Source organism: Asparagus officinalis, chromosome 5, assembly GCF_001876935.1.
Source record: "Asparagus officinalis chromosome 5, Aspof.V1, whole genome shotgun sequence".
In the NCBI taxonomy this organism is placed as follows: Eukaryota; Viridiplantae; Streptophyta; class Magnoliopsida; order Asparagales; family Asparagaceae; genus Asparagus; species Asparagus officinalis.
Window position 1 is genome coordinate 16,890,955 of NC_033798.1, and position 17,585 is coordinate 16,908,539.

The 17,585-nt window shown below is 34.3% G+C and overlaps 1 protein-coding gene across 1 annotated transcript; it reads right to left on the minus strand.

The window, feature by feature from the left end:
- LOC109841571 lies at positions 923-15,903 on the minus strand. Its single transcript, XM_020410532.1, has 2 exons — positions 15,339-15,903; positions 923-1,131 (listed from the first exon to the last, which is right to left on the minus strand). The coding sequence occupies exons 1-2, from the start codon at positions 15,901-15,903 to the stop codon at positions 923-925; spliced, it is 774 nt and encodes a 257-aa protein (XP_020266121.1).

A 17,585-nucleotide genomic window follows, 5' to 3' on the forward strand; every position in this document is an offset into this window, starting at 1 on the left:
TGAACAGGGCTAAGTTTGCTTGTTCGCTAGAACATTCAAGTCAAGTTTGCCTGAATGCCTAACTCCGCAGGGAAAGCTAAGCTCGACTGACAACACAGCTTCACATAAATCAATCACACAGATCCAAGTTCGCCTGCATGCTTTGCTTAAATTAATCACACAGATCCAAGTTTGCCAGAGTGGCTTGTGCGAAGTTAAGTTCGCCTGAACTGATTGAGCTTTGCCAGGGTGGCTTGTGCGAAGTTAAGTTTGCCTGAACACTTAGCTTCGCCTACACGAGTTAAGCACACCTGAACACTTAACTTACAAGGTTCACCTGCATGCTCCAACCTTGCCTACAAGCTTGCCAATTTCACCTAAATGCCAAGCACGCCTGAACTGCTTGACCAAGTCAGCCTGAATTGTGGAGGTAGTTGCACCCATTTCCCATGTTCCTAGGAGGTGGTTATAGGTCATTCCTCTCTATTAAAAGCCATGAATGGCTATAGAAAAAGGACCTTTTTGGCATTGAGAGAACCGAACTTAGCATTCTTGTATATTTGGCCTTCAAATTCTAGCTCAGGTGTTTCAACTCAAAAGACAAGATTTCTACCACACGTTGAAGTTTGTTCACAACCTTGTTTGAATCGTCAACGGGAAGTAAACTCGACTCAAGCATCAAGGAAGACATCATATCGTCCCAAAAGATCCCACATTAAACAAAAGAGAGATCAAATCAATTCTCTATGCTTCTGTGTAAAAGCGATTTCTAATTTGTAACAAACAATTCAATCAATACAAAATTGAGATCAAATTTTACGACCTACAGTCGGGCTTCAGGAATCTTTAACCAATTAACCTTATTGAGAGCATGGAAGATGGCTAATGCATATTCATCTTTGAAAGAATAACTACACTAAATATTCTTCCTTGGTTCCCTTTTCTAGTTGCTAGGATTTTGGACCTCGACCGTGAAAGTCTCTTTGGCTTTTGATTGGGAAGTCTGCTCCTGTTTGTCTTTGTTGCCTTTGAAGTTAGCGTGAGGCTCCAATTTATTGAAATGTTCAAATGATTTTTCTGCTATCTCAGCTTGTTTCATCAAATCCTTCCATGTGTGGGATGTAACATCACCTATGTGAGCTTCTATCCATCCTAAAAAATTGTGCCAACAAGTTTGAAGTAACATTGACAGATTATAGCTCGACATCGTAATGTGAGATTATGATATCTTTAGATGGATCCCTTGATTGTCTCATTTTTGTTTTTCTTTTCGGAGAGGAGTTTGGCTATGGTAACATCAGATTGTTCCTCATAGAATTGTGAGAGGAACTTTGATTCTACGTCTGCCCATGATTTGATTGAACCTTCTGGCAAATTCTGTAACCAATCAAAGGTTACCCTCTAGAGGGTCTAATGAAGAGTCATGCATTAATAGTGTCGTTACCCACTATATTCATGGTTTATTAAAAAATAGTAGATATATTCATTTGAAGAACCTTTACCGTCAAACATATGTAACATTGGTGGCTTGAATTTCATCAGAGAGGGAACTATGTCCTATTCGATGGTATAAGGTTGAGTAATTTCAACCTTCTTGAGCTCAATTCGTTGAGAAATAATGTTGAGCTATTTTTGGGATTTACCCTTTTTAGGAATAACTTTGCATTGAAAATTCCTCTGGATTGCCATGACCACTTCTCTGAGGGTCGCACAATGCTAATATTAGGGAGCTTTTTTCAGAGTGAAGAACTCTCTCAGGTCACCAGTAGTTCCAAATTGAGTGCACTTTTTAGAGCCAATTTCGCTATCTTTAGCCTTAGTATATGAACGTCGCTTGCGGCGAAACTGGCTAGGCTTTTGTCTAGCGAATTTAGATGAATCACCATTGATGGTGTTATTCTCTTGTGGGAATTTGGATGAGGGATATTCTTGGCTTCTATCGAGGAGGCATAGTCAGCATCATGAGATGCTTTAAGTCGAACTCCTAAAGTGGACTAATGTCCGAGATCAAAAGACATAATAACGTCTTGACCTTTTCTCGAGGTGATGGTGAAGTTTTTTTTCACTCTGCATGAAGTTCATTTGGCTTTCAGCTGAGCTCAAACTATCTTTGGTGAAGGTTGCTGCATGTGGAAAATAATTTTATGATAACTACGTGCAATCATCGTTGACTGAGCAGAAACTTTCTGCTTTCCAACCATTTTCATCGGTCGACTGATATTGGTCATCAGTCGACTAATAACGTGCACATGACATATGATGAACAATAAATTGTTAGACCCTAGAGGGAGGGGGGGTGATTAGGGTCTTATGCTAATCTCTGATTAAATGCTAATTAAAATTAATTAATAAGTTATCCTAGTAAGTATGAACTACAACAAGATATGTAAGCTAGGATAAGCAATATGAGCAACAAAGAGATATATCCTATATGATAAAAATATATATGCAAGGATATATAAACTAACATAAGATAATATATCCTACCAAAAAGATATACAATATGATATATGCAAGGATATGTAAACTAACACAAGGAGTAAACAATATGAACTAAATAGTGTATCATATAAACAATGAGCTATGGACAATGGCGATATAAGATATGAACATAAATATAAATGAACGCCAAAGCACACTCAAACACACTATATGATCACGGAGTTCGGACCTTCCGTCCTACGTCTCCGCTCCCCACTCCCGGGGAGAAATCCACTATCACAACTGGGTTTTCTACGCTCACCCGAATAATGTTTACAACCACACTATTGTCGGTTTTCAACGATCACCGATCAACGTCACTCCTTACACTCGGTTTTCTAGTTCACCGAAAACTTCACAACACACTCGGTTTTCTAGCTAATTGAAAACCTTACAATCTCACAATGTAACAAATATAAATTCGTTCTCTATAATAGATGAGAACACAATTAAGCACAACTCAATGTTACAATCTCTCACAACCCTAATATACTATGTATGCAAATACAATAAGTTCAAGTGGGTGTGTGTAATAATGAGATAATATAATCAAATCTAAACTCAATATAAAAACTAGCTTTAAAGAATGATAATCAAATAACTAAGCAAATGTAAAGCTAGATAGAGTTTAGAAAACTTCTCTAATAGATGATAAGATGGAGAGATGGAGATTGGAGCTCAAACAATAAGATGATCTCCTCCACTTGTGAAAACAATCTTCAAACCAAACAAACACTAAAACACACTTAAACCCTTGTTTAAAACTCTTTAAACTTGTTTAAAACATTTCTTGAGTGCCCTTAGAAGTATGATGGCATGGAGTATATATAGGCTCATGAAACAAGCCCAAAAACCCAAGGCCGACCGGTACGGTCGACCGTGAGCCATATGCAAAGCTGAGTAACGTCCAGAGAGTTTGGCGGTCGACCGTACCGGTCGACCGCGGGTACTGTAACACTGCGTTTTAGTTTTATAAAATCAATTAAAAATAGTAAAACAGCTCTAAAAAATATGAAATTTTGTGGGAAGGTTCTAGACATGTAGAATGACATGTTAGAGAAAGAATTTATGAAAAAGAATTTCCCAGTTGAGAGAAATAAATGTTTGAACATAGATTTACAGTTTCTAAAAACTGCAGACATACACGATTTTGTAAAATCAATTGGGCACAGTAAATCAACTCCAAAAATAGTAAAATTTTGAAAAAAGTTTATAAACATGTAGATAAACATTTCAAAGAAAGAATTTATTGAATATCACTTCCCATTTATGAAAACTCATCTGTTTTGTAAAACATGCACGAATGAAAAACATGATTTTGTAAATTCCATTAAACATAACAAATTAATTCCAAACTTGATAAAACTTTGCAAAATGTTTATAAACATAAAAACAAACATGTTACAAAAATAAATTTTTAATTTTTATTTCTCAATTGTGAAAACTTATTATTTTGTAAAAACATGCATGAATATGAATTTGTTAAGAACATGTTTTTGACAAAAAGAGTTTAAACGCATATTGAAACTTTATGAAATGTCTTCATAAACATTATAACACATGAATATAAAGTAAACATGGTCAATAAAATAATATCACAAAGTTTTCTCAAAATAGCTCATTTTGTGAGAAAATCCAATATTGTGTGTGTATATGATATTAAGCTTAGAGTATTAAACACACATAATATAAACCTATACTAAATATACCCAATCTTGATGAAGGTCTTCAATGAGCATGACTTGGTAAACTTTGCGGAAGAAGCTTGTAATTGGATCTTTAACTTGAATTGACGTTGCTTCACTCCACAATGCCACCAACCTCCATTTGATATGATCGTTAAGGCTCGATTCCATCCATCCTCCAACATGTTGTTTGCTTAGAATAAATACAAAACACAAATACTAGATAAACAACATTAGAAGTAAATTGTTTGTTAAACATCATCAAAACAAGAAGGCCAACAATCTCCCCCTTTTTGATGACGACAAACAATTTACAAAAAGGATATATGCATGAGAAGAAATGAATATTCAAGGTATAATATATCATGCATATAAATAAGAAAGAATATACTCACAATATTTCTCCCCCTTTGACAACATCAAAAAGGGGAAAACTATATAGATGAAAGAGAGCGAAAGCTCCGCCTATCAATAAGCATGGGTGAGTATAACACATAGAAAGATATAGGGATTGCTCTCCCTATCAAAAAGCCATATAGAATATAAGCAATAAAAGGATCATGGCAAACATGTGAGCAAACATACATGAATATGCTAAATATCACTCACATACAAAAAGATAACGAGAACACATATAAATATCTCAATATGAAAATATTGTCTCATTAAAAAGAATAGATTTATGAAATCAAAAGAAGAGGAACATGAGAGTCATGCAAAAAGTTTTTCAAATGAAAACAAATCAACCAATAAAATCATAAATCAAAGTTTAAATCCAAAAACGTAAGACCAAATCATCATTGATTCAAAAAATCATGAGAGGCAACCATATCTAGCTCTTGAGCTAGTAACAACCCATATAAATATTTTAGCACCCGGTAAACAAAATTTGGGAATAAACACCCAATAAATTCGGAGGGTTATATAAGTACAAACCTCTCATCAAAACAAAACTAATAATCATGAAAACAAAAGAGTTTGACCAATAAAAGGAATTGTTTTCATAAAAAGTTTAAAATATGTTTTTCAAAACCAAGAAAAAGAAAAATAAAAGTACTAAAATTCTTGGCTTAAAAAATTATTTTGGCACCCAAGTATTCTTGGTGCCAGTTTGTTTAGGGACATGACCCCTATCATTAAAGCTCAAAGCCCTTGGGTTATGAACCCATTTGGCGCATTTAGTGCACGGGTCCAGTCATAGCAATAATTATGCAAATGATCCATTCGATTGCAATAAGTACAATGAAGAGGATGCATTTGATTATGTAGACCATGTGGATGTGTACGAGGAACATTTGCAAATAAAGATGGTCTTTTAAGATTATTTTGCAAATGAGAAACATTTTGAAACAATGTTGGTCTACTTGAAATATTTTGCGATTTAGAAACTTTTCGCAAATCAAAACAAAACTTAGCTAAGTGACCAACTCTACCACAAAAATCACAATGATACACGTGAGCATGCTTATGATAAGCAATAGGTGCATGTGTGTATACATGTGATGAAGAAACTTGATGAGATGCACAAGAAGGATTAACATTCTTATGTTTTTGTGCATTATAGCAAAATTTAGCTAAATGACCTTTACGACCACAAATGGAGCATTTATAAACTTTGCTATACAAGTGTGCATAGTTTGTAGGTGATTTTTTAGCACTAGATTTAGCACACTTGTCCATAAGTTTCTTATGGTTATCAATGCATGTTTTTAAAGTTGAATCTAAGCATGATATGCGTTCCTTAACAAGATTCAAATCATCATTATGCACAACATCATTGATAATAGAAGTGGAGCATATATGGTTATCAAATTCATTTATAATAGCTACTACTTCTAGTATGGCATTATCTCTTTCATGAGTTAACTTAGCAAAGTTTGAAAGAAAAGAATCATGATCCAATTTTAATTTCTTATTATTTTCTTTAAGGATCATATTCTCATTAGAAATAATATCAAACTTAGAAGTTAAAGACTCGTGATTGGATTTCAAATTTTCATGCTTGCTTTGTAAATTAATGAAATCATTTTGCAATTTCTTGTAGGCATGCAATAATTTATCACTAGCACAAGCAAGTTCATCACTATATAAATCATTATCGGGTTCGAACTCGCAAACCTCACTAGGGCTATCGCCTAGTGCTCGTGTGCATGAAGCTCCTTTAGAACTTGAAGCGGGATCCTCCAAAGCTTGTCGGATCGCCTCCAAGTCTCCTTGATGCGCTTCTAGGAATTTCCATAATGTATAAGCGCTATCAAAAGAATCAAGCTTGTTAGACATAAATGAATCAAATGCATTTAATAAAAATTCTAACATAAGCTTGTTCATAATAAACATCTTTTTATCATGTTTGCTCCACTTGGATTTCTCCAACGTGGGCACAATATAAGCACAATCAATGATTTCCCATAAATCGATATTTTTAGATTGAACAAATATTTTGAATCTAAAACACCATTGAGCATAAGGGAAAGCATTGAATTTAGGAGCAATACTAGAATCATAGCCTAAACAAGATGCATCATTCATATCCATAATTTGTAAAAATATGCAAGCAAGATACAAATGCAATCAAAACAAGATTAGCACAAAAATATAACTTGGATCTTTAACTCAAGGCGATTAGACCTTAAATCAAAGAGCACCAAGCTCTGATACCAATTGTTAGACCCTAGAGGGGGGGTGATTAGGGTCTTATGCTAATCTAATCCGATTTTATACCAATTAAAACTAATAACAAGTTATCCTAGCAAGTATGAAATACAACAAGAATATAAGCTAGGATAAGCAATATGAACAATGAGATATATCCTATATGATAAAGATATATGCAAGGATATATAAACAACACAAGGGTAAATAATCTAAACAAGATAGTGGATGATATAGATAATGAGCTAATGACAATGGCGATATAAGATATGAACATAAATATAAATGAACGCCAAAGCACACTCAAACACACTATATGATCACGGAGTTCGGACCTTCCGTCCTATGTCTCCGCTCCTCACTCCCGGGGAGAAATCCACTATCACAACCGAGTTTTCTACGCTCACCCGAATAACGTTTACAACCACACTATTGTCGGTTTTCAACGATCACCGATCAACGTCACTCCTCACACTCGGTTTTCTAGTTCACCAAAACCTCACTACACACTCACAATGTAACAAATATAAATTTGTTCTCTACAATAGATGAGAACACAATGAAAGCACAACTCAAAGTTACAATCTCTCACCACCCAACTATACTATGTATGTAAATACTAAAAGCTCAATGTGGGTGTGTGTAACAATGAGTAAAATAAAATCTAACTCAATTAACAAACTAGCAATAATAAGAATATGAAAATCAATAATGAAATTGCTAGAGAAAAGAGTTAGAAAAACTTCTCTAAGAACTGCAAAGCTGAGTAACGTCCAGAGAGTTTGGCGGTCGACCGTACCGGTCGACCGCGGGTACTGTAGCACTGCGTTTTAGTTTTGTAAAATCAATTAAAAATAGTAAAACAGCTCCAAAAAATATGAAATTTTGTGGGAAGGTTCTTGACATGTAGAATGATATGTTAGAGAAAGAATTTCTGAAAAAGCATTTCCAGTTGAGAGAAATAAATGTCTGAACACAGATTTAAAGTTTCTGAAAAACTGCAGACATACACGATTTTGTAAAATCAATTGGGCATAGTAAATCAACTCCAAAAATAGTAAAATTTTGAGGAAAGTTTCTAAACATATAGATAAACATTTCAAAGAAAGAATTTATTGAATATCACTTCCCATTTATGAAAACTCATCTATTTTGTAAAATATGCACGAACATGCACGAATGAAAAACATGATTTTGTAAATTCCATTAAACATAACAAATCATTTCCAAACTTGATGAAACTTTGCAAAATATTTATAAACATGAAAGCAAACATGTTACAAAAATAAATTTTTAATTTTCATTTCTCAATTGTGAAAACTCATTATTTTGTAAAAACATGCATGAATATGAATTTGTTAAGAACATGTTTTTGACAAAAAGAGTTTAAACGCATATTGAAACTTTATGAAATGTCTTCATAAACATTATAACACATGAATATAAAGTAAACATGATCAATAAAACAATATCATAAAGTTTTCTCAAAATAGCTTATTTTGTGAGAAAATCCAATATTGTGTGTGTATATGATATTGAGCTTAGAGTATTAAACACACATAATATAAACCTATACTAAATATACCCAATCTTGATGAAGGTCTTCAATGAGTATGACTTGGTAAACTTTGCGGAAGAAGCTTGTAATTGGATCTTTAACTTGAATTGACGTTGCTTCACTCCACAATTCCGCCAACCTCCATTTGATATGATCGTTAAGGCTCGATTCCATCCATCCTCCAACATGTTGTTTGCCTAGAATAAATACAAAACACAAATACTAGACAAACAATATTAGAAGTAAATTGTTTGTTAAACATCATCAAAACAAGAAGGCCAACATAAATTTGAACTTTGAACCCCTTTAAAAATAGTAAATAAATTTCAAAAATTATAAAACTTTGGGAAGTATTTATAAACATAAAAATAACTATGTTACAAAAAGAATTTTTAAATTACACTTCTCATTTGTAAAAACTCATCATTTTACAAAATTGGTCAAAATACGAAATCTCAAGAACACATGATTTTGACAAAATAATTTTAAACAAGTTTGAAACTTCTCTAGAGTGGATTAATAGACTTTATAAAAGATGTAAAATAGTATAATTAAGTCTTTAATCCGTAAACATATTATTTTACAAACTTACAAAAATATTAAAATGATAAACATGATTTCATTGAATTGAAATTGTTAAAGCTTGATTTTAATGAAATCATTTCAAGCACTTATAAACATGAAACAAATATGTATGCATATAGCTATATTCATTTGTTATATATTAATATGGCTAAACTTGAAAGCAATAAAACGTAAACTATGTGTGTGTATAATTTGAGCTCTAAGTATAAACACATAAAGTCTAAACACACTCAAGTAATTAATATACCCAAGCTAAATGATCTCACGACGCTTGATCTTGGGCAATCCTCCTCTTTGTAGTATGGATGAAGCAATAGTGAATCTTGAACTTGAATTGCATCTTGCTCCATTCCAAATTCCTTCCACCCTTCAATGAATATGATCGTGTAGGCACAATCCAACCAACCTCCAACAGAGGATCTTTGTGTAGAATACCTAATAATCAAATGCAAACACTCAACAAACATTGTTAGGAATTGTTTGTTAATCATCAAAACTAGATTAGATAGTAGGCTCATAAACATGAGATTTGTTAATCATCAAAACTAGATTAGATAGTAGGCTCATAAACATGAGACCTAACAATCTCCTCCTTTTTGATGATGACACTAGATTAGATAGTAGGCTCATAAACATGAGACCTAACAATCTCCTCCTTTTTGATGATGACAAATAATCTACATAAAGAGTATATAAATATGCATGATATTAAGTGAATATACAAATTATGATCCTCATGCATAAAACCAATAGAATGAAAAACTCACAATTGACTTGTTTCTCCCCCTTTGTCAACATCAAAATGGGAAAAATAATAATAATAAGGAGTGAAAGTTCCCCTTACAAATAAGCATATGTGAGTATAAAACAAATATAGGAAAAAAGCCCCCTATGAAAATACTACATAGAATGTATGAAATGAAATACTAAGGCAAACATATGTGAGCAAGCATAGATATGGAACATGCTAATCATAACTCACATGCAAAAGATACCAAGTGAATACTTATATATGTGTCATTAAGACAAAGTGTTACAAGGATCTTAAACATAAATAAAAAATATTCCAAAGATGAAAATCAAATATTCAAAAATCAAAAAATTCAAATGTTTGATCAATCCAAAAGTTCATATTAAACATAAATCATGGTTGATTAAGCACACACATAGATATATTACCATTAAAATTATGTCTTAATACACAAACATATATAGATTTATGAAATCAAAAGATTGGAAAAAACATGAGAATCATGAAAGAAATTTTCAAATGAAAATGAATCATGAGAGCCATGAAAAATCATGACAATCATGAAAGTCCAAATAAAAATCAAATCAACCAAATAAAATCATAAATCAAAATCTAAGCCATAATAACATAAAACATGCTTAATCTACAAATCATCATTTTTGAAGAACAAGTGATCAAGCAATTTAGTAATGTTAAAATATTTATATATTTTATCCACAAAGGTTGAAAGAATTATACTTATGACAAAATAAATAAATATGAATAATATAATTTTTAACAAGAAAAATAATCATGCCAAGCTCTTGGAGCTTGTTTCAACCCATATAGAAATATTTTACACCCAGTAAACATGATATAAAAGAATACCAATAAAATATTAATAAATCCGGGAGGGTTGTTCAAACATAAACCTCTTCTACAAATTCAAAACAATTTTTTGAGAAACTAGATAAATTTTAAAAAAGAATCATATAACCAAAAATATTTTCTTTTATACGTTTAAAAAGAATCATCAAAACTTTGTTTAAAAAAAAATCCAAACAAAAAAATCATCTTTTAAAGAACATGAAAAACAAAAACTCTAAAAGTTTATTTTTTAAAATCAAAAACATTTTGGTACCCAAGCACCAATGGTACCGAAGAGTTTAAGGACATGACCCATATCAATAAAGTCCAAAGATCTAGGATTATGGTCCCATTTGGGCGCATTTAGTGCACGTGATCGGTCATTAGCAATAATTTCTCAAATGACCATTTCTATTACAATATGTGCAATAAAATGAGTGCATTTGTTTTTGTTGACCGTTTGGTTGTGCACGAGAAACATTTACACATAAAAATGGCCTTTTTAAATCAAAATAATTTTTGGCCAAATGACCAAATCTGCCACAATAATCACATTTATACACATTTACATGCTTATAATGAACATTGTGTGTATGTGTATGTGTATATATACATGATGATGAAACTTGATGAGATGCACAAGGAGCAATAATATTAGCATTAGTAGTTTGTTGTGCATCATAGTAAAATTTAGCAATATGGCCTTTACGGTCGCAAATGGAACACTTATAAATTTTGTCATACATGTGCACATAGTGAGTGTTAGATTTAGAAGAATTTACATGTGACTTTGTACATAAGTTCATAAGTTTCTTATTGTTATCAATGCATTTATTTAGGGTTGAATTTAAAGAAGATATGTAGTTTTTTATAAGATCCAACTCATCATTAGGCACATTGATATTAGACGTAGAGAAAATATGATTATTTTTAAAAGACTTTAGTTCATCTCTAATGGCTACTACTTCTAGTATGGCATCAATTTTATCATTAGATAAGCTAGCTATTTTTGAGGTTAAATTTTTATTTTTCAAATTCAATTTATCATTATTTTATTTAAGAATCATATTTTCTTTAACAATGATATCTAATTTGGATGCTAACATATCATGATCGGATTTTAACTCTATATGCTTGCCTTTTAAATTTACGAAGTTATGATGCAATTTGTTATAAGTACACATTAATTTATCACAAGTACAAGCGAGATTATCTTTAGATAAATCATTATCGGAGTTTGACTCGCATACCTCATTAGGGCTATCGTCTAGTGGCCGTGTGCATGATGATGATGCTCCATTCTCACTTGAAGACTCCATCGAAATGTGTTAGAGTTTCTCCAAGTTATCATGATGTGCTTCTATATATTTCCACATAGTGTAAGCACTATCAAGATGAGCAAGTTTGTTAGAAATTGATGAATCAAAAACATTTAGTAGAAATTCTAACAATAACTTGTTCGTTATAAACATATTTTTATCATCTTTGCTCCACTTGATCTCTCCAATGTGGGCACAATATAAGCATAGTCAAATAACTTCCCATATATCGATATTTTTAGATCTAACAAATAGTTTAAATCTAAAACACCATTGAGCATAAGGAAAATCATTGAATTGAGGAGCAACATTAATGTCATAGCCTAAACTAGGTGCACCATGCATGTCTATAATTATGAATGCAAGCAACAATAAATCACAAAACTAGATTATCAATATATAAAAAATTTGGATCTTTGACTCTAGGCGGTTAAGCCACAAATCAAGAGCACCAAGCTCTGATACTAAATAAAATAACCCTAGAGGAGGGTGAATATGATATTTGCTAATCTAATCCGATATTAATGCTAAATTAAAACTTATTAACTAATATCCTAGCAAAGTGATATATAATGAGATATGTGCAAGAATATACAGTAAAATAATAGGTGATATAAATATGAAACAATGGAGATATAGCAATATGATGAACAATAAGCACAAAAGAAATATGCCAAAGCAATCACAAACACAAAGAAATGATCACGGAGTTCGGTCGACCCACGACCTACGTCTCCGCTCCTCACCCTCGAGAAGAATCTCCACTATCAACACAAAAAGCTACACAATTAGTTTTTAACGCTCATTAATAAACGTTTACAACTCATACACTTGCAATCACACAATACACTCTCTAAGTATTAGCCTCTCACGTGTCACCTTCCTCAAGTGCTCGGATTTAGCATTTCTCCCTAGGCTTTATAACCGACACCACTCCTCTTAGAATTAATCATATCTCTCACCAACCACTCCTCTCGGCGTCCTTGTGTATTATAATGTATTCTCAACAATTAGGCATAAGTACAAAGTGTTCTGTTCTCTAACAAGATGAGAACTAAGTAAAGCTCACTCAATCACACCCACAACCCAAATTACACAATGTATGAAAATACTCAAGCTCAATGGTTATGTGTATATGATAAATAACAATGAAACTAAACTCAAATTGATCTAGCAAATAAATGAAACAATTAAAGTATGAACAAACTAGATAAAAAGGAGTTTAGAAAACTTCTCAAGCAAAGAGATGTAAAATGTTGAGGATGAGCTTCCTCAATGTTGAAAATCAAATCCTTCTCTTTGTGAAACAATCTTCATATAAACAAACTTTAAAACACATTTAAAAAACTTAAACAAACTTGAAAACACATTTAAAAAACTTAAACAAACTTGTAAACTTTTTTTGAACACTTCTTAGATTTACTAAAATGTTGAGACTGAAAGGGATATTTATAGGTTCACAATACAAACCTAAAAACCAAGAAAAAACAAGCAAAAAAAAACAAAACAAAAAGCTCAAAAATCACACAGGCTGGAAAACTAGACGTTATAGTGCCATCAGTCGACTGATACTGTTCATCAGTCAATTGATACTGTTTATCAGTCGACTGATACTTCATCAGTCGATTGATGAGCTAACCTTTACAAGATGCTCATTCGTCATCGGTCGACTGATAAACTCATCAGTCGACTGATAACCTGCATTAGTTGACTGATAGTTCATCAGTTGACTGAGCAGAAACTTTTTGCTTTTCTAGCAACTTTTATCGGTCGACTGATATTGTTCATCAGTCGACTGATAACGTGCACATGACATATACTGAATAGTAAATTTGAACTTTGAACCCCTTTAAAATGTAGTAAATAAATTCTAAAAATTATAAAACTTTGGGAAATGGTTATAAACATGAAAAAAAACATGTTACAAATTTTTTTTAAATTACACTTCCTATTTATAAAAACTCATCATTTTGTAAAATTGGTCAAAATACGAAATCTCAAAAACACATGATTTTGACAAAATAATTTTAAACAAGTTTGAAACTTCTCTAAAGTAGATTAATAGACTTTAAAAAGATATAAAATAGTATAATCAAGTCTTTAATCCGTAAACATATTATTTTGCAAACTTATAAAAATATAAAACGATAAACATGATTTCATTGAATTGAAATTATTAAAGATTAATTTTAATGAAATCATTTTAAACACATATAAACATGAAATAAATATGTGTGTATATAGCTATATCCATTTGTTTTATATTTATGTGGCTAAAGTTGAAAGCAATAAAACGTAAACTATGTGTGTGTATAATTTGAGCTCTAAGTATAAACACACAAAGTATAAACATACCAAACAAATTGATATACTCAAGCTAAATGATCTTATGACGCTTGATCTTAGGCTTTCCTCCTCTTTGTAGTATGGATGAAGCAATAGTGAAAAGCAATAGTGAATATTAAACTTGAATTGCATCGTGCTCCATTCTAAATTCCTTCCATCCTCTAATGAATATGATCGTGTAGGCGCAATCCAACCAACCTCCAACAGAGGATCTTTGTGTAGAATACTTAACAATCAAATGCTAGGCTTAATGCTAAAATTCTTCTGTCCCCTTAGCCGTTTGAGGCGTCGGGTCAAGTTAACTATAACTGTTAAGTAGTAGTTAGGTGGGGTTATTTCGTTAAATATTAACAACCTAGCCCAACTAGAATGGTCACCTGTATGCGCGACAAGATAGGGTCCTAATAACGACTCATCGTTTGGTAAGTCACTGCTCGAGGGCCGATGGAGCACATCGCCTGGTAGGTCGCCATCAGCGAACATCGTCATTTGCGAGAATGATGGTGTTAGGATAATCAAATCGTTCAGGGGCATAGGAATGTAACAATTGATCGATATAGTGGCACATCGCATGGTAGGTCACTACCCATCGATTGTTCTAAGGACACTAGAACGCACAGAAAGGATCATGTCGTTCAGGGACGTAAGAGTGTGATGACTGATCAGACAATGCGATTTATAGGAATGAAAGTGTTAGCTATCAGAGGTGATCGTTAACCTAATAGGATCATCGTGATCAGAGTGACTTTGAGGACTTACCATCTTATTGAAGAGGATTGATAAGTTAATTTTGTCAGAGGTGGTTGTTAACGTGACAGTGGGAGTTTGTTGCGATTTTGAGCAACTTTGTATGCTCACCATCCTATTAGAGAGGATTGGTAAGTTGATTTGTCAAAGGTGATTGTTAATGTGACAGTGGGAGTTTGAGGTGATCTTGGCTGTTCAAAGGTTCGATAGCTCAATTTGGTGGACCTCTCGTTCGTGGAATGAATCGAGAGGGGATTTTGGCCTTTGGTCTTAGCTGTAGGAAGGTTTGACCAAAATAAAAGTATAGGGAGTAGTTTAGCCTCGTATACCAGTGGGAGGAAAGGGGACATTGAAGGAGGACTAAGGGTAGTACTTTTTCAGAAATTTACCATTGATAGGCATCATGAACTTATCGCCATTTGGTTTGACGAGGCGATATGCTCCATTCAAATAGATTGTCTCTATCATGAGTGGTCCTTCCCATTTAGGTTGAAACTTGCCCTTCTTCTTAGAGTTGAGAATCATCGGTCGTCGAATAGCGATGACCAGCTCTCCTTCCTTGAAGGATCGGTATTTGACTTTCTTATCGAAAGCCTTGGTTATTCGGGCTTGGTAGAACTTAATGTGCTGCTGAGCTTCAAGCCGCTTCTCATATAGCGCTTCAAGTTTTGCAAGATGCTGTTGATGACTATCCTCAGGCGTCATTCCTACTGTGAGGGTAATGCGGAGGGATGGAATATGAATCTCCAGAGGTAGTACGGCCTCGTAGCCGTACACCAATGAGTAAGGCGTGGTGCCGGTCGGTGTGTGAACTGTCGTGTGATACACCCATAAACTTTCGCCAAGCTTCTCGTTCCAATCGCGCTTGCTATTGGAGGTCAGCTTGGTCAGGATCTTGATAATCGTCTTATTGAAGGCCTCGGCTAAATCATTTGCTGAGGGATTATAAGCCATGGAGGAAAGGTTATGTATCCTGAACTTATCACAAAACCGAGTGAATGCATGACTGACAAATTGTGTGCTGTTGTCATGAATGATACGTCTAGGAACATCGTATCAGTATATGATGTGATGTTTGATGAATCTGATCACATTATTAGTCTCGACTTCTCTTAAGGAAACAACTTCGGCCTATTTGGAGAAGTAGTCGGTGATCGTAAAGATGAAGCGATGACCTCTTGCTGATGACGGAGATATTGGTCCGACGATATCCATCCCCCATGTTTCGAATGGCCATGAAGATGCTGTCAGATGAAGGTCTTTAGGCGGTCGGTGTATGTAATTAGCATGTATTTGACACGCGTGGCAACGTTTGGCCTAAGCGACTACATTGCCAACCATCCCGGGCTAATAGTAGCTAATCCTCCGCAGGCGATTCCAGAGCTTATGTCCGATTTGGTAAGCTCCACAAGTACCATCGTTGGCTTCATGTAGAGTCTCCTGCGCTTCTGTCGTCGAGAGATATTAAAAAATCATGTCGTCATACGACCTACGATACAATGCCTTTTTGGTTGAGTCGTAGTAGAATCCTGATGCGCGCCTGCAAACAGACTCTTGCTCCTTGATGTCTTTAGGCAGTATACCGTATAAAACGTAGTCGATGATCGGGAAATGTCAATCTCTCGGGTCAAGTTGATCCGGGACCTGGTGAGTAGTGTTTACTTCCAGAGCGTCTTCTGGCCAAAATAGTCACCAGCTTATGATCATGACACGTTGAGTCATCCCTAGCGGCTAGGCCAGGTTAGCTGCTAATGATGCCAGAGCATCTACGTGCGTATTCTTAGAACGAAGCATATGCTCAATGCGAAAGCTTTCAAATGATTCAGCTAGCTTGATAGCTGCTTTGTGACACATGATCAAGTCATCATTTCTGACCTCGTATTCCCCCGTCATCTGTTTTACGATGAGCTGAGAGTCACCGTAAGCCTCGAGATGCTTTATCTCTAATTCTTTAGCCAATTTGAGTCTAATGAGCAGCACATTATACTCGCCCATGTTGTTGGTGCACAGCTCTGTTAAAAAAAAGGCTTGGGGGTAATACGTGGTTTTGTGGGGAAATCAAGACCACCCTCACTCTTGCAATGATAGTCACGCTCATTCCAACATGAGATGCATCGTCGAAGAACAACTGACAAACCTCCCCTGGAGAGGTTGTGTTGACTTCTGGGGTCTCATTCGGCAGTTCTTCAAATAAGTCAGTCTTCATCTCTAGTGGATGACTGGCCATGAGATCGTAGATGGCTTGTTCTTTGATTAACTTCTGCGGCATGAAGTGGATATCATATTAAGATAGCAGGAGCGCCCATCTGACCATGCGCTAATTCAAGGCTCTGGGTTGTGTCATGAAGACCTAGATGAGGTTCATCCGGGAAATGATTTTGATGGTTTGGCTAACCAGGTAATGTCACATCTTTTGGATGGCAAACACCAAGACTAGGCATTTCTTTTCGATCATAGGGTACCATTTCTCGGCTCCCTGCGAGTCCTACTCAAGTAATAGATACCTTTCTTGTGGCCAACATCGTCGTTTTGTGCCAGAAGAGCACCGAGAGAATGCTACATAGCCTGCACATAGATGAGGAATGGTTTCCCTGAGACTGGAGCTGCCAAGGTAGGTGGGTTCAAGAGATAAGCTT